General features: G+C 37.2%; 1 protein-coding gene across 4 annotated transcripts in view; it reads right to left on the reverse strand.

Moving 5' to 3' along the window:
- Window positions 1–242: 242 nt before the first annotated feature.
- The window catches only part of HNRNPC (heterogeneous nuclear ribonucleoprotein C), a 45,085-nt gene continuing 21,884 nt past the window's right edge, over window positions 243–23,443 (reverse strand). Inside the window, exons 3-9 of one of the 4 annotated variants that reach the window (XM_068965545.1) lie at window positions 20,403–20,680; window positions 18,189–18,264; window positions 17,313–17,360; window positions 2,136–2,296; window positions 1,462–1,575; window positions 1,059–1,216; window positions 243–959 (exon numbers count right to left, since the gene is read on the reverse strand). In XM_068965545.1, the coding sequence (XP_068821646.1) occupies window positions 876–959; window positions 1,059–1,216; window positions 1,462–1,575; window positions 2,136–2,296; window positions 17,313–17,360; window positions 18,189–18,264; window positions 20,403–20,643 (882 nt within the window). In that variant the 5' untranslated portion in view covers window positions 20,644–20,680 and the 3' untranslated portion in view covers window positions 243–875. Of the gene's footprint in view, window positions 960–1,058; window positions 1,220–1,461; window positions 1,576–2,135; window positions 2,297–17,312; window positions 17,361–18,149; window positions 18,265–20,402; window positions 20,681–23,443 lie in introns of all 4 variants that reach the window. The other 3 variants (XM_068965543.1, XM_068965542.1, XM_068965541.1) reach the window with 3 other exon arrangements.

Genomic DNA, 23,443 nt, shown 5'->3' on the forward strand with positions numbered 1-23,443 from the left:
ACAAATCTCCACTTCAATCCAAGTTACTTGTCTCCTTGATTCAACACCCACCCCAATGAAACCTAAGTTGAAGTGTATGTTGGTATGCATAATAATTATGACTCAAAGATATTTATCTAGTACATTCTAGGGGTTTTGTGAAGGCTGCTGTGAAACAAAGAATTTGAAGTAAACACTTATAAAATACAAAAATAAAAAAATCAGGGTATTTATTTTTTCTCCAAATTCCTGGTTTAATAAGGTCTTGTTTATTTTGAGAAAAAAAGGTCCCAAACATCAGGCTGTTCACAAAAATAACCCACAGTATCAACTTTAGAAAACAAATCTTAAGACTATTACACTAGTTATTTTTCTAGAGGATGCACTTAACATGCCAACTCTCATTCACAAAAATACATTGTTACATTTGTGTTGAACAGCCCCACACAGCACTCTTATGTGGGGTATAACACACATACCTCTAACTCAAAGCTGCTCTCAGGTTCTACTCAACTAATGAGACTGCCTTTGTAGTTAGGGAAGCAACTATTGTATGAATGGGAAGAACTGTACTCCCTGTATAACAAGAGATTATTTTGGAGACAGTTGATAAAAACCATACATCCTTTTTATTGTTAAGTCATAAAGAGGTATCAAAATTAAAAGCAAAAATTACAGGGTAAGACTTAACGTAACTACTAGGAGGGTCAAAGGAAGTGAAAATGGGACTAGGCGCAGGGCAATATGAATTAATGAACATGGGAAGGACAAGGATGGGGAGAACAGTGAGCATGTGCTGAAGATACTAGGGGAGAGGATCTGGTGAAAATTTTGATCTTAGACAAGCGCCTAGGTAAAGAAATAATGGGACAAGATTTCTAAACCCCGCTATGTGCTTAAGAGTCATCCTCGCCATTGGCGCTGTCTCTGTCATCCTCTCCTTCCTCAGCCTCTTTTTCATCATCCTTGATCAACTCCAGCTGTGAGAAACAGACACAAATAGGATGGAGTTAGAGGCACTCCATGTGTCCCTGACCCCCCCTCCACCACCTCTTTCTTTCCTTTCCCGTGGTTTTCACCTGGTCATCCCCCCGATCTTCATTATCATCATCATCCAGTAGGTCCCCCTCCTCAGCAGAGTCATCTGCACCCCCCTCAGACTCCATCTTCACATTGGTCTCATCTTTCTTCAGGGAGCTGCTGCTCTGCTCCTCTTCTGACTTATCATTCTTCATCTCTACTGGGGATGAGAAGGACAAGTCTGTCTAGGGGCAAGTAATGTCCACAGGATGTAGACAATCCCCACTAACCGATCACAGAACTGCAGCACAAATCTAAATCCTCCCACAAAATGCCCTTCCCAATTCAAATGCCACAAGTTTCATAGTCAATTGCTTTATACCCCACTATTTCAACATGTACTTGCAACTAGCTTAGGTAGCTAACTCTACTTTACACCCAACAAGCAATAGGACCACTTACCTCCTTGTTTGCTCTGTTCTTTTTCAATTTTTTCCAGGCTTTCCAGTAAAGAGTCCACTTTTTGTTTTATCTGGGTTAACTCCTTCTTAATGGTCTGAAGGTCATCTCCTTTCACTTAATACAAACAAAAACCTAGATTAAAATCAGATGTACTAGAAGCTACCAGATAACCAAACACATTCCCCCTCTAGACTATACAATAGTAGTCAACATGAGATCCTTGAAGAGAAATGGAGACTATACCAGATTGTCCTAGTAATGACGTGGGGGTGGGGGTGGGAGGGGCGCCTCACTGATCTTTTGATTATTAGATGAAAATGGAATCTAATGAATCTATTCCCTTAGGAGCAGCATTATTACTTTTGTAAGCCAGCTAAAAAAATAAAACCCTCAATTCTATTTTAAAGCATTTTCTAGTTTTAGCAACATTATTTTATACACTGAATGGGTGTTGCAACTCCTTAAAATCTAATGACTTTTTCAAATTACCAAGGCCTTAAGGACAAAGGCTGCCTAGAGCTGACCCCTTAATCACTATTTTCTCGTCTTCCATTATTTGATTAAACAGTTATTTGTACAAACATAAAAGTTTTGAATATTATTAACTGTGTTGATCTCTGAATTTCAATTTACAAGAAATATCAGAACCAGAAAGCTGCAGTAATAATACTTACACTTTCCAGACTTAGAAGAAGATCCCCGCTGTCCACTCTTAGAATTGAAGCCACTTTTGCCCCTTCGTGAGGTGTTTCCTGATACACGCTGGCGTTTTGAGGGCACTACAGCCCGAGCAATAGGAGGAGGAGGAGGAACACGTGCTGGGTAACTGTACATCCTATTGGATAAAAGGAAAACAGAATTTCTTCACAAAGAAGTCACGAAGATTCCAACAACTGTATCCTTATAAAATGATATATATTATTGTCAATCGTCTAGCAATTAATTCTTTTTGCTACGTTAATTTCATTCATAAGGCCTATTTATTTTTTTTAATACTGCAACTGCACACATACACACAATGGTTGCCTTAAGCTCTGGACATAAAGGTTCCTGTGTACAATGGCATTACTGACAGAACCTTACTTTTTGCAATGAATAGCCTTTGCCTTTGATCTTATTCCTTTCATATATGTGCTACAGTATTATAAGGAAATAAAAGTACTCACAAATGACTACAATTAACCAACTTTGCAAACAGTGCTATTATTAGCTAAATCCCTGGCATTTTCACCCACAGAAGCATACAAATATTTATCACTAGTTTATAGTATTAGGTTGAACCATATAAAACTTCCATGATTAACTGCTTTTGACCTATAGAAACAGGCATTTCATATGTATCAGCTGGGTGTACATACCACTATCAATTCTAACATTTAGCATAAGCTCCGCTCAAAGCTCCAACAGAGGATATTGTCTATCTTGTTCACCATTCACTAGTGCCTAAATTCATTGCTCAGCACACATTTAGCTCTCAAAAATTACATATTTTTCAACTGCTGCTTCCACTGAGTAAGTATTCCTGTGACTGCTAAAGATATACCAAAGTGATGGCATGGTACTGGTGCTTACATTTGTAAAGAGAAAAAAATAAAACAAAAACCTTCCCACAAGGACATTAGTTCCAGCAAGTCTTTTTATTCCATGTTATTCATTTTACAAAAGCCTGTAGGGCATAAGTTAAGACGTACCAGTAGGAAAAGAACTAATAATTCTAGTTCTGAACCATTTTAGCTATTGACTCCAAGGCCAAGGAACAATCCACCAACTGTTCCCCCACCTAACTTCAAAGCGTTGAAATTTTAAAACCCTTATATAATGTGATGCGTCTCCCTCTTATACGCCTCATCAGTGGCTAACAGTCTCCAATCCTGGCAGTGAGAACATTGATTCTGCAGTCTCACAGACTTTTCTTTCTTCTGCTCAACCTTAACAATATAAAAATGTTTCTATTCTGTTTTAACAAGGCAAGCAGGTATGACAGGAACATTTTCCTAATTTAAGAGTATGTGTGTACTATCAAATAAGTGAGGGAATCAACCCTTGGTAAGTTATTAAAACAGTTTTGTTTTACGTTCCAATAAGGAAGTTTGAATCCTAGGAAATAGGAAAATTTAAGATCCTGTGATTCAGAAAGTAGGCTCATGCTTCTGCAGGTTTCTTCTTAGTAGAAGAGTATTAATGGAGCTGTTTGTCAGTTTTAATCCATTTATGGGAATTACCAAAAGAGCTACTTAGTAACTTTTTATTGTAACTACTTTCTTCCATTTTTACATAAAGCTGTTTGTCTTTTGGCCCCAAATTTTCCAAAGTATAATGATCCAGAAACTATAAAATATCAGTGTTCAGAAACTACTTTCCTTTGTGATGCTCTGTACAATTTCTGAGAGTAAAAAAGTGAGGTACCACACCTTTAGGCATGAAATAGCTCATGCCTGAGCCCTGCTGGATTTAGAGATCTAACCTACTTTCCAACCCACTTACTCACTCACTGGCATCAGTCTCCAAGCCAATGAACTAGCCATTCCAGATTCCCTATCCTCTTAGGCACTGTAATTTCTTTTTTGAACCATACTACTTCATCTTACCAGGGTATATATCGCTGTAACAAAAATGAAGAAACACACTGTGTATTTTCGATTTATGCAATAGTATCATGAACACAAAGGAAGTCAAACGCTTTAGTTCTCTGAAGAAAAATGATCAACTGGTTATGCTGAAGGGCTTTTAGGGTCACAGAACTGCTGCTTAAGCAAAAAATGGGCTCTCAAAAAACTCACCAACATTTCTCCAAGGAAGTTTAAGTAGACCATGCCTTATAAGATGCCAAAGCTCATCAATGTGAAAACATGAGAAGAGAAAACAGCAAGAGAAAAACCACACCTACTGAGATTGGTTATAGAATAGATAATAGGATGCTTCCTATAACAGCTTCAAGAACCAGGTACAAACTAAGTAACCACTTCCCCCACAAGAAAGTTATACAGTAAATCACAGGAGGTAATGAAAGAGCTGAATTCTCCAATTATAAAGCCCAAGCCACTAAAAAGTCTTCATGGAAGTTACATTGTTACTAGAGAACAAGCACTGAACACTAAGAATTGTGACTCCACTGAGTTCAGAACCTGGACACTAAGTGTTAGTATAAAATCTAGTCAAAATAAAAAGGAAACTAAAATATCATTTTAAATAAATCAAAACACTTCTGGACACACATTAGCTAGTAATCTAACAGATAAGACAAACAAAACAAAAACCCTCTACCCTAACCTCCAAGGTAAAACATGAGCATTGCAAGGCCTTTATTAAATGTACAGGCATTCAAAGGCAAGCTTCTTCAATGACTGAATGTAACACAGTGACCTCTGGCCTCAGAAAACCTGATTAGTAATACATCTTAACTACTATCAAAGTAGAAACAACTAGAATAAAGTATTGGCAAAACCCTATATTCTCCAGAATGTTTACTTAATGAACCATAACTGTTTCTGGTCCTAAAAATTGGACAGATTTAGGAGAAGGCAATGGCACCCCACTCCAGTACTCTTGCCTGCAAAATCCCACGGACGGAGGAGCCTGGTAGGCTGCAGTCCATGGGGTTGCTAAGAGTCGGACACGACTGAGCGACTTCACTTTCACTTTTCACTTTCATGCAATGGAGAAGGAAATGGCAACCCACTCCAGTGTTCTTGCCTGGAGAATCCCAGGGGTTGGGGAGCCTGGTGGGCAGGCGTCTATGGGGTCACACAGTCAGACACGACTGAAGTGACTTAGCAGCAGCAGGCAATCAATTAAGATTACTGCCCCCCTTACAATACTGACTTATCAAATTCAGTTTAAACACACAATCTCATTGTAATTTCATTCAAGGGTTAGGAAATATTTTTTCTCCCACTACATTATTCTTCATCTGCAACAGAAAAATGTCAAGATGAAGTTTCTTCCTGATTATCTTTGATTTTCCTAGAAAAGGGTCAGATTTTATAGGCTACTGTATTTGGGGGCTTTTGGATGTCAGACACTCCCTCCAACTGTCTGCTAAAATTCTGTGAATGGTTCAATTTACAACAATCTACAACTTATACAACTTCAATTTTAAGTTTCCCAATACATCATCCACAGTAAACCTCCACAACACACCCCTTATGTAACATTATGCTGTACAGATTTTCTACAAAGAAAAGGAGTTTTACAACATTTATCTATCTGGCCTTGTGTGGATGAAGCAGTACACTGGATGAGCAGAGTTATCAACTACTGATACTCATGAATACCAGAATTTAAAGGAACTGTTCAAGAATCAAAATCTTCTAGACTTCCCTGGTGGTTAAGAATCTGCCTTCCAATGCAGTGCATGTAGGCTCAATTCCCTGGTCAGTGAACTAAAAACCCACAGGTTGCAACTACAGAGCCCACGTGCCACTAGGAAAGATTCCATGCGCTACAACTAAGACCTAACAGTTAAAAATAAATGAAATTATTAAAAAATCAAGACCTTCAGTAATTGGCATCTTTGAACATTATACTCTTTAGAAAACCATCTGAAAAACCTTATTTGAATGATTTAGGTAACTGTCTTCTGATCTTTTTTAAGAAAATTACCAGATTTTTCACTAGACTGGATTGACAGCACAATACCCTCAGTAGACTTTATGTCTTAAAATTGCTTTTTAGTAATTAACACAATGAAATTATCTTAAAACTTATTACTGAAGACTACGGTATAAAATTCTTTTAAATACATAATTTAGGAACCAAAAAATTTTAAAATCTACCATAATAAAATTTTAATAGTACATATTTTTTTTAATCTGTTTTATTTTATGAATGAGTAGACTGTTGCCTTTAATTACCTAAGGGAAAAGTGCTAAAAATGACTATGAAGTATCAGTCACTCAGTCATGTCCGACTCTTTGCAACTCTTTGCAATATAGACTATGTACAGTCTGCCAGGATTCTCCGTCCAAGGAATTCTCCAGGCAAGAATACTGGAGTAAGTTGCCATTTCCTACTCCAGGAGATCTTCCCAAGGCAGGGATCAAAGCCAGGTCTCCCACATTCTTTATGGTCTGAGTTACTGGGGAAGCTCTACCCTCATGCCTATGTAGCATGTTTAGTTCAGGTTTACATTAAAATAAAGCTGATGTATCTATTTACCCTCAAACCCCCCAATTTCATGATGTAAAATTTACCCTGTTGACAAATCCACTAGTGAAATTCTTATAATTTGTGTTTTATTTCTATATTAAGAAATAATTTCTAATTGTTATTTGTAGGCACCCCTCCACAAATGTTCCCTTGACTAGTCTGGGAACTGGATATGACTATAAACACTTGTTTTGATAACATAAGGAAGAGTGTCAATTACTAATGTAAATTTACAGTTGTACTTTATTGTCCTTAACTTTCTTTAAACTGCTCTTTTGGTCCATTAAGGATACAGCTTATCTGTACGACAGTTAAAATTACTGTTTTTAATTACTGTTTAATTACTGTTTTTACAGCAAGTACTGCTCAACTAAATGATTAAGGGACTTAATGATAAACAGGTCTGCTGTGCAGGATTCATTCAATATATAAGGGCACCGAAACATCAAATTTTAACTAAGTTTTTTTGAGCTAAAGAAAAACAAACAGAAACACCCACACACCCAGAAAAACAAAGGTTTATCAGTACCTCTGTAAGGATTACGAACCTTGCGCAAAGAACAGTGATCAAAGCTGGGGAACACCACACGCACAGATACTTACAAAGAGCAGGAATCAATAACCTCTGTATTTGTAGAATCAATGAAAGCAATCAATAATTGGCTCTGTAATCTTCTTTTGAAAAGTATTGGTGATACAAGTATTTAGAGGTACTCTTGCGAAGTCAATAGTACATTTGGTTAAAATATGAAAGCCACTTAAGCCAACTATATTGAATTTTCTTCATGGATTCACTGGTAATCTATGTTAATCTAAAACTATGTTTCATGGGAGGGCAATTTGAAAATTTACCTAAAATAAAATTATCTGGGTGATAGAACATAGATTGCTTTGAGTCCTTTGAAACAGGACTAGATCCAGAACAGTATTAGGAAAAATAACTTTTAAACTATTTATAAAACTTTCCATCCATGTGATGGGTGGAAATCTTTTCAAGTCTGCTCAATTTTCAAAGAATTACACTATTACTCAATTGTCATGATGTACTCAATAAACACTCCCAAATATCACTTTCGATCTTTCCAAAAGATAATGTCTTAAACTGTCAGTGTGGTCCAATTTTTGTTTTTTTAAAAAGGTGAAAACTACAAAAGGAGATGAAACCAGTCAATCCTAAATGAAACCAATCATGAATATTCAAAGGACTGACACCAAAGTTCCAATACTTTGGCCAGCTGACGTGAAGAGCCAACTTATTGGAAAATACCCTGATGCTGGAAAGACTGAGAGCAGGAGAAGAGGGCGAGAGAAGATGAGATGGTTGGACGGCATCATCGACTCAATGTGCCTGAGTATGAGCAAACTCTGGGAGACAGTGAAGGACAAGGAAGCCTAGCTTCAGTCCATGCGCTCACAGCAACTGAGCAAATGAACATTTATGAAAAATACTGTTTATAAACAGTAAGTCAGAAAACACGTAAGACCATTCATTATTAAATTCTCATGTTGTCAAGCCAGGTCAGAGTATACCTCTCTCACTTACAATAAAATTTCTTTAAAGGAGGTGTCTGTGAAAACAGATTTGTGATCACCAGGGGACACAGTGGAGGAAGGAGTTTACTACAAGAAAGCTTCACGGCAAATTTTTGGGAGGTATGGAATTGTATCTTGATTGCACTGGTAAATACATGGCTATGCAGGTAGAAACTGTACATCCAAAAGAGTAAAATTTAAGTTTTGTATGATATTTCTGCTTCCCTGTTGGCTCAGTTGTAAAGAATAAATATGCCTGCCAATACAGAGGACAATCCCTGGGTCAGGAAGATCCCCTAGAGAAAGAAATAGCAACCCACTTGAGTATTCTTGCCTAGGAAACCCATGGACAGAGGAGCCAGGCAGGCTACATGGAGTCACAAGAGTTTGACATGACTTAATAATGACTAAACAACATGATGTCTCCACAATTTGTCTTTCCATTCTCTCTTGAATTGCCTTATAAAGTCTTGTCCCCCCTCCATTATGAAAACCTACCCTTGACCCCAATGAACTCCACACCTGCGGCCTAATTACATCTCTCAAAGTGGATGTCTAATAAGGAACTTATATTAACATATCCACAACTCAACTGTTATATTCACCCCAAACCTTTGTTCCTTCTATGTTCTTTCCCCATCACTGTTCCTATAAATTCCTAGCCAAAACTTTGGTGACATCAGTGATTTATCTCAGCCCTCACAAAAATCTGGAAGAAATATATGTCTGCATTAACTTCAAATACAACTACTATTCAGCACTCCCACTGTCACCTCCTTGGTCCTTCCCCAAATGACTGTCTGCATAATTCCATCAGCCCCTTTCAGAATGATCTAGTTAAAATAATAATAATAAAAAAGATCCTTTCTGTTCAACTATCTCCAATAGCCATACCCCCATTCAGGGTAAAAACTAAAAATAAACAGTATCTTAACATGCTCTGTATGTGTTCAACCTGTCCATCCTCTCTGAGGCCATCTATTTCCACTAGTACCCATGATACCCACAATATTTCATAGTAAGATCTTAACAAATATTTATTGAGAAAATAAATTTTCCTAAACTGGCCTATAGGAAAGAATTTATCACAAGTCATATTATCAACAACAAATAACAAACCAATCTATTATTTAACTGGAAAGCCAGTAGGATTCAGCTCCCCTTTTTCTAGTTTTATAAAAACTACTGGGAGTTTTCCCCTAAGAAAATTAGTTTATTATTGAAAAAAGTTCAATAATAATTTAACCACAGAACTGAATCCTTTTTCAAACTATTGATAACAATATAAAAATAAGACCCTGTGCCTATAATATATATGATTTAAGACTATTATGTCATGCTCCCTGTAAGGACATCACAATTTTCCATTGATGAGCTCCTGCTAGTATACATTTTGTACTCTTATCAATCTGTTCCTCTTGCTAAACTATTCTATCTCATAGTAATAAGATACTTATCCCTGGTAAAATAAAAGTCCTGGAAAAGAAGTTTATCCACCTAAACAAGTCAAACTCTATTTGGTGGACTTCTTGTTCCTCTGGATTATAGTTTAAGAAGGTATCAAAGTATGTGTTAGATGCTCAGTAGTGTCCAACTCTTTGTGACCCCATGGACTGTAGCCTGCCAGGCTCCTAATTCCATGGGATTTTACAGGCAAGGATACTGGAGTGGGTTGCAATTTCCTTCTCCAGGGGATCTTTCCGACCCAGGGACTGAACCCAGATCTCCTGCATTGCAGGCAGACTCTCTACATCTGAGCCACCAGGTAAGTCCTTGCATCGAAGTATAATCTTATCCTATTTATCAAAAGGATATCTCTCCCCCCCCCCCCCAACCTTGAAAAATAACATTAGTTTCCTGGATATTCTTTCAACATTGTCAGCTTGTCCTAAAACTAGTCTGGGTTCCCTAACTTCTGAAGAGCAGTCCTTGGTCCTTTTCTTTCTCATACTTAGGACTAAGTCTGTAGCACTCTAAGATCTGTACTATCAAATCAAGTAATAACTAGCCACATGTGGCTATTTAAAACAAATTTAAAATTCAGTTCTGCGGTTACATTAGCCACATTTTCCATATGTGGCTGTCTATGACACCAATACTGCAGATACAGAATACTGACCTCAACACACAGTTCTACTGGACAGCATTGTTCTAGTTTGTTCCTTCCAGACATCTACTTACTTTCTATATATAATTTCCAAAGAGTCTAGAATTCTATGATATTTAAAAGAAAAAAAAACTAAGAGTAATAAACTTCAAAAATGATAGTATCAGTTACTGAATCCATAATCTTATACCAAAAATATATGAAAAAGCTTTTCCCAATATAAAATTGGCCACAGAATCTGTCTGAATACATTTCTCCAAAGAGAAACAACCAATTAGCACATGAAAACTCAACATCGGTTTTAAGAAAATACAAATAAGAACCACAAAAAGATAATCCTCACAACAGAACAGCTTAAATAACAAAGATACAACAAAACAGATGTTGGCAAGGACGTAGAGAAATTAAAAACCTCATACATGGCTCAGTTCAGTTCAGTTGCTCAGTCGTATCTGACTCTTTGCGACACCATGGACTGCAGCACTCCAGGCATCCCTGTCCATCACCAACTCCTGGAATTTACTCAAACTCATGTCCGTTGAGTTGGTGATACCATCCAACCATCTCATCCTCTGTCATCCCCTTCTCCTCCTGCCTTCAATCTTTCCCAGCACCATGGTCTTTTCCAATGAGTCAGTTCTTCGCATCAGGTGGCCAAAGTACTGAAGTTTCCGCTTCAACATCAGTCCTTCCAATGAATATTCAGGACTGATTTCCTTTAAGATGGACTGGTTGGATCTCCTTGCAGTCCAAGGGACTCTCTAGTGTTCTCCAATACCATATTCAAAAGCATCAATTCTTTGGCACTCAGCTTGCTTTATTTATAGTCCAACTCTCACATCTATACATGACTACTGGAAAAACCACAGCCTTGAGCAGACGCACCTTTGCTGGCAAAGAAATACATGCCATACATGGCTAATGGGAAAGTAAAACGGTACAGCTGCTTTGGAAGACAGTATGGCAGTAAGACTCAGCCATTCTACTCCTAGGTACATACCTAAGAGAAATGAAAACATATGCCCAGGCAAAGATGTGTATACCAGTGCTCAGAGCAGCATTATTCAAAATATGGAAAACATTTCAAAAATCTACCAACGGATGAATGGATAAACATACTGCAGTAGTAATAAAAGGAATGAAGTACTAATACAGAGTGTAACATGGGTTAACTGTTGGAAAAAAACATGGAAGAAACGGGTCACAAAAGACATACCTCATGATTCCACTGACATGAAATGTCCAAAATAAGCAAAGCTATACATAGAAAGGCAGCCTTCCTGGTGGCTCAGTGGTAAAGAATCCACCTGCCAATGCAGGAGACGAGAATCCCTTGGTCAGGAAGATCCCCTGGAGAAAGAAATGGCAACCCACTCCAGTATTCTTGCCTGGGAAATCCCATGGACAGAGGAGCCTGGTGGGTACAGTCCATGGGGTTGTACAAGAGTCACGATTTAGTAACTAAAAGGACAATACAGAAAGTGGTTGCCAGGCCTGGGGATAGAATAGGGAATGACTGCTAGTAAGTTGTTTATTTTTAGAGTGATAACATGTTCTAAAATTCTATCATGGTTGTAGTCACACTCTGAATATATATGTTGAACTGTATACTTATCATACAAATCTACACATTAATCTAAAATCTGAGAACGTTTAGTTTCCCATAAGAAACAAACAGAAGGGCTATTAGCAAATGAAAATTCTCACCCTTTGCCTAAAATGAAGATCTTAACTGTCAACTAAAGAAGCCTTCCTCAGCTTTCCCAAGTAGCCAAGAACTCTCTGGTTCTCTGAATCACATGCCTTTCCAAGCAGATGATCTCACTCAATTCTCCAAACCTGAATATTTTGCATACTCTTCTTTTGTACACACATCCAAAACCTCTCTCTCTCAGGTCCAGTGTTGCTCAGGAATATCAGAAAATTGAAAGAAAAGGAGGGAGCCAAGAATACAGCTCCTCTAACACCAATAAAGGCGTTGGCAACTGAAATCCATATACTGTATTTTTTGACTAATTCAAAACCTAAAATAGTTTGCCTAAAACAAAATAAGGGCTCAGATATTAGTTTAACAATTATGATGGTTGTTACCATCTTTCATTTGTCTTGCATTTTCAATGGCGATTCCCCCACTTCAATTTCTTTTCTCTACTTTCTGTAAGCATATCTTATTGGAAAAGATCTGTAGGATAAGTATCAACAGAATTGCTTATTTCCCCAAATTCTAAGAACTCAAACCTTTCACAGACCTGTCACTTAGCAAAAGATTACACCTTTAATGGCATAATTCTAGTCATAAAAATAAAAATCTCACCTCGACTTATTATTTTAGCCATCTTGACTTATTATTTTTGCCCCAGAAAGCACCTGCTCTGATAACTGTGACCCAATAAATCATGCCAAGATTAGTCTACCTCAGAAATTTCTCCACATTCCAACATTTACAATGGTAAATGTCTTTCCCCCTCCATTTTCTCTTTTCTAGTCATGGGGTTGTTAATTAGGTATCACTGCTAATAGGATCCAACTACTCAATGTGTTCTTTCCAATCACAGCTGGCTGCTTCCCCAAATATGCTAGGCATATTCATAACCCTGTATCCTCACTCTGTCTGTCTAAAAACCTCCTACTTAATATCAAAGGCAGGTACAAATATTGCCCTTTGTGAAACAACCTGGAGCTCTCTAAATTTTAACAGGGTAGCTCACACTTCCCCCAAGGGCACACAATTCATCTTTCTATGGGACAATCCTGTATAAAGCAGAACACATAGAAGCCAATTAATTTCACAGCACGTTCTTCACTGTATAACATAGTGCCATCATAAATGTGCCATATTTGATCTGCTTGTAGACTTACTTCCCTCCTCCTTTCACGGTATACTAGCAATACTCAATGTACTTATATGTGCCATAGTAACAGCACTCTGAAAAATCTCTAGCGGAACAACTTCACAGTTCAGTCCCTTATGCACTGTTGACATTGGTATCCACGTAACATATGCAACTTCTGACAAGTTATTTATTATAAAGTCCTCAAAGACCACAGAACTAAACTCAAGAGTCCTTTTGAAACCTGCTTAACAGTGTTTGCCAAGTCTCAGCTATCATACCATAGCCTATTATCAAATCTAAGTAAGCATGTGATTTTTCTTGTGTTCCAAAGTTCTTTACAGAAGAATAACTGAGAAAGAACTACTCCACTGTCATAACTGAGTGCTATTTCTTTTATTTAAATTGACACAATTCACATACCAAACCAATACAAACCCTTTGAGTATGTACAACTTAGTGATTTTTAGTATTCTCACAAACTTCTGCATCATTACAACTCTGTAATTCCAGAATATTTTCCTGGGTGATTATAAGGGAAAGAAAAAGCTTTAATGCCTATTTCCAACAATGTACCGATTATTTTTATTGTAGCACTTCTGGCACAGCAGCACAACCTGCTTTCTAATCGGCATTAATATCAAAAGTGAATGACTAAATATCTACATGGAAAGAGAAATTGAGAGAAATTCATTTAAGCATTTCAAAGAAAAATCACTCAAAGGAACTGCTTCACACAAGAAGTCCTCCAACAGCAACTACTCCAGCAACAATTTCCCTAGAAGCAACAAGACTCAACAGGATCCAAGTGGAAATGGATCTCTGTCAGCTTACAGGCTGTGAGACTTTCAACATCAAGGTAACTGATGCAGAGATCCTCCTCCACCATGAAGGCTTCCCCAGTGGCTCAGGGGGTAAAGAATCTGCCTGCAGTGTAGGAGATGCAGGAGACGAGAGATGGGAAGATCCCCTGGAGGAAGAAATGGCAACCCACTCCAGTATTCTTTGTGTGGGAAATCCCATGGACAGAGGAGCCTGGCAGGCTAGTCTATGGGGTGACAAGTGTCAGACAGGACTGAGCATGCCCACCAGCCCCTATCATGAGTAGTCACCCTAACTCAGAAAGCTACTTTGGGGCTTGTCTTCCTACCAGAAAAAATATGTTAACAAATCTTTGAGTAATTATAAACTATGTATGACAGTTTATAGCCCATTTGAAAGAGGTGACAGTGCATCTGAGAAACATTAAGTATCTAAAATGGCAGTTTCACACATGTTGGTAATTTATGTTAAATTCACTTAAGAACTTCCAACATATATTGTATCAGAAATGGCCTTAAGAACAAATAAAATGACAGGCCTAATTTACATAGTTTATGAAAAAGTAATTTGTACTAAGACTATAGAATCCAGTCCTCTGTTGCCTCCTCAGAGATAGCATATATTAATATATAAGTGACTCAAATTTTAATGTTTGATCATCCTCCAGTATGAAAAGTATTTACAATCTTTGGAACTGGTGCATCAAAACCCATGAAAACCCAAGCAAAAATAAAAATCACTCTAATTCTCCTAACAAAACGTCATTAATCACCTACTCCCCCATATTGAAAATGTATCTCCTTAAGAAACACCTAATGCTTACATTCCTAAAGTTTCTGACAAAAGTCAGGCTAATGATGATTAAATTGCATAATACAATCAAATACTCTGGTCTCTCCAGGAGGGAGGAGGGGCGGGGCATTAGACCGGAAGGGGCGGAGCATTAGACCAGAAGGGGCAGGGCAGAGTATTTCATTGCGCAGTATTTAATAAAATACTCTGGTCTCCTCTCTGACCTCCCGTATGTAAAAAAAAAAGAAAAGAAGAAAACAACCTGAATCTGAACTAGGCTCCAAATCTACCCCACTAGTTCAAAGGAAATACAGATGACAGGTTAACATGCTAAACAACGCAAAATACAACCTGCAAAATCAAGTCTGGAAAACTTGGATGATTAAGGAATCTCCCTATCTTAAGTATAAATGGTATTGTCATTGTGTTTATAAAATGTCATTATGCTTATAAAAGCAGTCTTTATCTTACACTGATACTTTCTTACATAAATTAAAATGTTCTATATTAGTAAACAAAAAACTTGAAATAACTACTAAAAAACATGTCAAGATAAACACCAGTCTTCATTTCACTATGCATTAGTTTAGACTTCTGTCACACAAGGAACTGCAAGCTGAAGATGTTAGATTTTGTGGAAAGGAATGGTGGGGTCCATGATTCCCTTCATTTAAAATGAAGGGCGTCAACAATATATGCATAAGCAATAACGTATGTCAGTGTTAACAGTGCAGCATGTGGGATCTTTCCAGACCAGGCACTGAACCGGTGTTCCCTGCATTGGCAGGTACCACCTAACCACCAGGGAAACCCAAGATTAATCCTTGATTAACTGAAAGCATAATAGTATTTGAAGGTTATACATAATGCAACCTTTGTCCACGTTTCCTTAGTCTTCATAACAACTCAATTAGTAGGCATTGTCATTTTAGGGGTAAGAAAACTGAAGTGATGTATGACTCTGGTCATAATCCTTTCTGCTAAGTGACTAAGCCTTTGGATTCTTCTATCAGCTGCCGCCCTAATGTAACAATAGGCAATAGAAATGCCAAATGTATGTCTTAAAATATTCATGTGAATTTCATGTTCTTAATAGTGTGACTAAGCAGACTGATTTAACCCCCATTTATATAACAAGACACAGAGCTTTCAGCACATCTCAGAGCCAATTTCCCATCTTCTTTTAGTAAAGAATCTGAAAGTTAATTTATGATGTTACTAAGGCTAATAAATATCTTAACCTTGTGAATAAAGTATCTTCAGGATGACTTCTGAGAAAACTGATACTACCATTTTCCTGAGTTTTTCCATTCTTAGGTAAACATGCTTGTTTTCCCTACTAGACCTCAGTATATATTTGAATGAGCTCTTTATTAAGCCACTGTTTGGTTACTCGGGCATCAGAAATCTTTTTTTATTGGCCAAGTGTAGAATGGAAGGTCAAAAACATTACTTTTCACTGTCACTCTATAATATCAAGCAACACAGGTAACAACTAAAGGTATTCTCTTGCTCTTGAAAAACTAGTGAGGCCAACAGTGGTGGTGTTACCAGTTTTTAAGACCAAATAGCAGTGGTAAGATCTATGAAGGTATTTCTGCAAACATCTCAGTGTTTTCATTATTCCTTGCTGTCTCTTTTACTCAATTTCAAAATTTATCACTTAAAACAACTTTTCCCAAACTTACTTAGAATGAGACGATGCATCTATATCAACTTTCTCATGATTTTTCAAATACAAATGCTATTCTGGGGGCCTAAGAAACCATTATTCCAACCCCTCTGCCTTTTAGAACTGTATCATCATCTCCAATCTACAATACAAATCTTAACACTTAACATGAATGCCTAAAGCAATTTGCATTGTAAATTCATTACATATGCTTATTGTACCCTATTCTGGTTGGTTTGCTTAAAGGAGACTACTGAAATTTTAAGGAATCATTTTTTATATTTTTGCTGTAATCTTCTATAATGCAAATCTAAGCAGCTAATATGCAAAAAAAAATAGAGAAATGAGACTGCTAATTAAATTCCCTTTATCATTGGGTAAGTCAGTCCTTACATTTATGTGGCACAAATTAAAACAAAAAACTGACTTGTCAAGAAAAAGCGTTAGACCAGAAAATATTGGACATGTCTCCATATGCCCTGTCAATATATATATATAAACTGATTCTATAAAATCAACAACAACAAAAAATCACCCTTATCTAGTCTAACTCTAATGATCTGCAGAAGTTATTTTTCCATTGGGCTTCCTGGTGGCTCAGATGGTAAAGAATCTGCCTGCAATGCAAAAGACCTGGGTTAGATCCCTGGATCAGGAAGATCCCCTGGAGAAGGGAATGGCAACCCATTCCAGTCAGTATTCTTGACTGGAGAATTCCATGGACAGAGGAGCCTGGATGGCGACAGTCCATGGGGCTGCAAAGAGTCAAATATGACTGAGCAACACACACACTTTTTTTCATTATGTTTTGACAGAAAAGAGGGGGCTTTATTTGAAAACATGTTTGTTATTCATTACTACAAAATAGAACATTACCACAAAATAGAAAAATAAATGGTTCTCACTAGACAGCCTCTAATTGGAAGAGAAAACATCTTAAACATACCTGTCGTAATAATCCCGTTGAAAGTCATAGTCCAAGTCAAAAGATGAGCTGAAAAACAAATACCAAAGAGGATTAATTTGGACCTGTTGACAACAGCAGATGGAAAAAAAAACAAAACCCACCCTAAACCAACCCAACAAACATATCAACAGATTAGCATGGACTAATGCCCAATCATTAAGAACACATCACTAAATTCCAACCACTTTAGGCCACTGGACATAGTGGCCAAACTATAAATTTAGCTGTAAGATTGCTAAAATGCCAACACATAAGAGCTAAAATAAGAATATGGAAAAACACAATAGTAAATTAAACATTCTTATGTCATCCTCTTTCCCTTTCTTACTCCCTCCCCAGCTTCTCAGAAGCTAAGTAACTCCTTTTGAAGGAATTTAATTTATACTAGTAGGGCTTCCCTGGTGGCTCAGATGGTAAGCAATCTGCCGGCAATGCAGGAGACCCGGGTTTGATCCCTGAGTCAGGAAGATTCCCTGGAGAAGGCAATGGCAACACACTCCAGTATTCTTGTCTGGGAAATCCCATGGACAGAGGAGCCCGACAGGCTCTACGTCCATGGCGTAGCGAGAGAGTCAGACACGATTGAGCAACTAACACTTTAAATAACAAACTACTCTTTAATAGTAAAAAATCTCAGGAATTCCAACAACTCTCTGGGAAATGGGGTAAAATGAAGTATATTAACACAAAATTAATAAAGCAGTCCTTTCACATACATAAAACATACTACAGTTAACCCTCCCCACATCCAGAAAACAGATAGAGAAGATGCCCACTGATGGACACAATGCAGTTATAAATAATAAAGTTCCGGACCTGAGTAGAGGGGACGGAGAAGGGTGTTCTGGTACTGACCCGTACATCTCCGCTGCAGATCGTTTCACACCTGCTTTTCCTCGGTTCACTTTTGGCTCTGCAGCCAGATTAATATCTGGGGGTGGAAAAAACACTTTAATGACAACTCTGTTGGGAGGGACGTGTCTCAAACTGCACCTTTCTAGAGTGTACATGGCCATATAATTAACAAAAGTCAAATGATGTATCTCATCTTTCCTTGTTATATAAAATCGGCTCGAGATTTTTTTTACAAGGTTAGGACTTAATCCTCCGTTTCTTTGTCCTCTGTTCTCTACCAACAAAACAGAAAGGCAAAACATACGAAGTCTGTCTTTAGTACCTTTTTCCCTCGACTTGAATACCTCAATGAGAAACTGGGGATTTTTATTCTCCTTACAAATAGGATAAACTGAAAAGTTGCATAAAAAAATAAACACTGTACAGTGAACTGCTTATAAGTAAACAATCTTCATATGCATGCACACACTCCAAGAAAAGGGAAAGAATTAAAAGAAAACAAATCTAGTTTCCATATACAACATAATTTTTAAAACACCTATGCCAAAGTGCCCAGTTGCTCACCATGCCACCCACTACCTATCGAAGAATTCATGTTCCTTTTAACAGACGAGACGATTTCTCAAAAAACAATTAAATAAAAGCTAGCCAGCTCTCCAAAACTCAGTTCATCAAGTGACCACTGGAAAAAGACTTTTAAGTACATTGTCTTATCTGCTAAACACCATTACATTTATGAATAATCTTCAGAGTATGAATAATCTTCAGTCTGTAGTTCACTAAAAACTCATTTCTAATTTTTAGTAATTAATGTTTATAACAACACTGCTTTTACAATTTTGACTTTGGAATCGTTAACATTTTATAAAACTAAAGGTAGACTTTTTAAAAGCAGTTTAAAAAATGTAGTAACAAGATTAAATACACTATGTATCCAACTGATTTTACAACCTCATAGAATTATTTCATGATAGTGGAAAATCTGCATTAAATTTACAGTTGCCCCTCCATTATCTGTGGTTTTGCACTAGGATTCTACCAATGCTCTTATAGTAATGTAATACATACGTAGATGTGAATTCATGCAGTTCAAACATGTGTTATTCCATCAAGGGAAAACTGTATTAAGTCAATATCCAAAATTGAATAATTTTAATAAAAACAGAGATATGATTGCTTGAGTCTGTGGTACAATGCACACATAAAAATCTGACATTTTGTTTTCTTAAAAACCTAAGTGTCCCCTATTCTGTCCACTGAAACTAACAAGATGCAATTAAAATTCAATAAACACTCCTGGTATACAGGGAGTGGGTTTCCAAATAATTCCCATCAAAAGGAGCCAACACTCTTATAAGATACACAGATGACCCAGAATATCCTGTGGTGCAGTAAGCAAGGGAAATGCATTATCACAAGAGAAAGGTCTCTAGGACACAGGAACCAACTTAAAGGTGATCTATCCACTGGCCAAAGATGAGATATCTCGAGTTTCAAACAATTTTCACAGGACTGAAACACATATAATGAGATCTCAAGTTTAAAATATAAATTTTCTGAATAGAGCTCAGATCTCATTTCTCAAAAATTTAAACATGCTAGATCAGAGGCGAACCCTATTGGGGAACTAATATAAGACAACCTTTTATTATGAATCACCTCAAGTTATCTAAATAACTAACCCTCTCAAGTTATCTAAATTCTCTTGACAACCACATAGTAGTATTACCTTCAGTAAGAATAGATAATAAACCGAGGTAGCATGTGCACGCACACACACAATTATTTTAATGAAGAAAAGCCATGTAGGCTGCCCAACACATAGCTGTAAGGCCCTAACATACATCTGACTCTAGAGCACATGACTAAGCCCTGTTGTCTTCACCCAGTCGACTGTGTTCAAAATGACACAGACATTTTAGGCAGCAAAAGTACCTTATGAAATATTGTTCCTCTCTCTCTACTTTACTCAAGACTGCCAACTAAGGGTTATCCAGTCTCTACTACACCAAATGGTAAAATTTTACAGGCCTAAAATTCTCTTTAGACCTATAAACCTTATTTTTATTTTTTATTAGGCTGATGTCAAGACATAACACGCAGAACACCTCTCTGAATAACAGCTTTATGGAGAGAGAGAGAAAGAAAACATGAACAGAACTCCCAGATCTGAATTACATAATCAATGAAAAATTAATTCAACCCAGATCTTACCTAAAACCTGGCCAGCAATCATTCTGCCATCCTCTCCTGCCACAGCAGCCCGGGCATTTCTCTCATTAACATACTGAACGAAGGCAAAGCCCTTATGAACAGAGCAACCCACGATTTTGCCGTATTTTGAGAAGATTGCCTCCACGTCAGATTTCTTGACCACAAGGGTATTGAGATTCCCAATGAATACACGAGAGTTCATGGAGCGAGGATCCGTCTTGTTGGTAACATTGCTGGCCATTGTCTTTGATGATACGGTGCCTCACAAAGCTGAAAAACTGAAGGGGAAAAAAATGCATTCAGGTGAAAAGATGCTAAAAACAAAATAGTCCTTGATAAAAAACCTGTTCTACTCTTATTTTGAACCATTCTACCTACAGTTATCAGTCAACTTAAACAAAATGGATCTCACAGCATCAAGTTTATTAGTAATCAGAGACTTGAGCCCATGAATATATATCCTCATAGAAATTCAACCTCCTCTTCTGTAATATACTCCTGCTAGACTATCACTTCAAGGGGGGAAAATTCCTCTTCACATAATACACACAATCCTCTTGGAAATTATTAATCCCAAGTGACTTCACTGTTTAAAACTCCTCAAGCAAATCAGAACCCCCTAATCTCTCTACCATAAATTTCTGTTTTTTCACTGTCCCAGTTATGCTAATCGAACCATCCCTTGCCATCTATCAAGAACTCCACCTTTTTGCATGTTGCTTTTATTGAGTCTCACTCATTACCACATAAAGAATTCCAGTTTCTGCCCAAAAACTATTTTTTAGCTGGATGAATGTGGACAAGTGACACTCTGCCCTTCAAGTTTAATTAACTTTGTTATATGAAGGCAATAAATAGAACCAACTCATTCACTCTGGAAATAATCTATTTCCAGGTTTATTTCCAGATTTATAGCATCCAATAGATACTTACATATCAATACCATTTTTACAGAATGTTAATGATTCTTTATGTGAAAACAGTACAAAATACAGCTAGGACATTTAATAATGCTGGATGGTGATGATGATAAAACTAGAAGGTAGAACACTGCCTTAATCAAAAAAGAACCAGAAGCAGTAAGGAAGAAAACACAACTTTGCTCAGACCATTTCAAAACAAAAATTATCTTTATATATGTTACAGAGGCATAGTCTGTAACTATGTGGAGATTCATGAAGTCATTTTAGGTCTTTTAAAGTGCAAGATGTTTTGATATTCTTTAGCTTTTCTATCAGCTTTTCATCTACTGCTCCTTCCCACTCCAACCACCAAAGTTAAACAGGGCTTAAGATGGATCCAGCCATCTAGAGTAACATTCTTAAGGTTATTTCCCATTCAACCCCTTGAAAGGTACTGAATAGCAAGGTCTAGTATTTCTTAACTTTCCAATCCTCAAGAAGATAATGACAAACTAGTTCTTGTAGATTATGTAAAGGTCTTATATACATGTAAAAAAAAAGATGGTATAACATTTACACGTGACCACTACCATTCTGACCCTTCAAATACCTTGTCTTTTCACACACATACTGAGTCTAAAACTTTAAAGCTCCTATCCTTCTGAAATTCAGGAAACACCCTGCTTTTATTCGAGTTTCTAAACTGTTTATCTTTACAATCTTTGACACTAAGCAGTAAAAATTAACCTAACAGTGGCTACTCAGAACCACTAACAGCCTTTCAACTTAAGCAGGAGCACCAAAAAGCCTTAGAACTCCAAGAGGGATCAAAACAGAAACCTACTAAGAGGCCTAACTGGTTTCAAACAATAATACTTCTGCGTGGCTCTTAAAGTTTGCTATTAAGTGGAGACATAAGCCAGTTTTCAACAAATTTTTTCACAAACTATATATATATATACACACACACACGTGATAAATACAGGTAAAAGCTCACTGAGTTTCTTCTTTAGTATTTATTTATTTGTGGTAGGCAGGATCTTCAATCTCTGCCCCAGCATATAGTATCTCTAGTTGTGGTTTGCAAAATCTTAGTTGCAGCATGTGGGGTTCAGTTCCCTGACCAGGGAAAACTCGGGCCCCTGTACTGGAAGGCAGATTCTCAACTGCAGGACCACCAGGTAAGTCCCTCTCCTTGAGTTTAATAAAAAGAAATTAATTGTGGGTAAAGCAAAAACCTATGAACAGCATACAGAATACAACTTTGTGTCGATGCATCCCAAACAAAACTTCATAATGCACACTGGTAAGGGCAAGTCAGAAGCTAACATGCATGTTATATATCACCGTGGGAGAAGCAAAAGAAGCAACTAGGAGCCCAGAAGGGCCAAAAAATGGAAGAACATCAAAATATCCAGGTAGTATGTACTGGAAAGGAAAAGAACAAATGTTAGGAAAAGCAGTTTCAACAGGGAGGGTCTTGCCTGAGTCAATAGTGGGTGAGTACAAGGTACTGCAGTAAAACTGTCCATAGGTGCTAAAGCAGCTCAAGTCTCTAGAGAATCTCAATACTCAGAAGCCCCATGTGCATTCCTTTCTCCATCTCTTTCCTCCACCTCCTAAAACTACTAACTTCACAAAATCACTTTGTTCCTTTTAAAATAATTCTACTACCTAATGTGTACTCCTGGTAGTAATAGTCTTACTCACTGATACAAATTTGATGTCTTTTAATGCTCTTTTTAGATACGTTCCCCTTTAACATTTATCTGTTGAAGAATCTTGAGCATTTGTCCTGCAGTTTTTCAAAATTTCATACCCTTAGCATAATTCCACATATTTTGTATTTTCAGAAATTGGAAGCTGTGATCAAAGGCTTGATCAGACTCACGTGTGACACTTCTGCAAGGTTATATTCAAGTAGTATTATCTTTTTGTAATGTTATTCATGCTAAAATTCTACCAGATCTCTCTAGGGATTATGGTAACTCAAGCTTATCCTTAATATTATTACTTAGAAAGAGCTTGAAAATAGTTTTATCAGTTCCTGTAACTATTAACAGTTTGCCTGTGTCCTTTGTATCTGTCAGTTTCGCTGGGTATAAAATCACTGAATCACATTTTCTTCCCTTAAATATA

The sequence above is a fragment of the Capricornis sumatraensis genome, chromosome 2 (assembly GCF_032405125.1).
Source record: "Capricornis sumatraensis isolate serow.1 chromosome 2, serow.2, whole genome shotgun sequence".
Taxonomy (NCBI): Eukaryota; Metazoa; Chordata; class Mammalia; order Artiodactyla; family Bovidae; genus Capricornis; species Capricornis sumatraensis.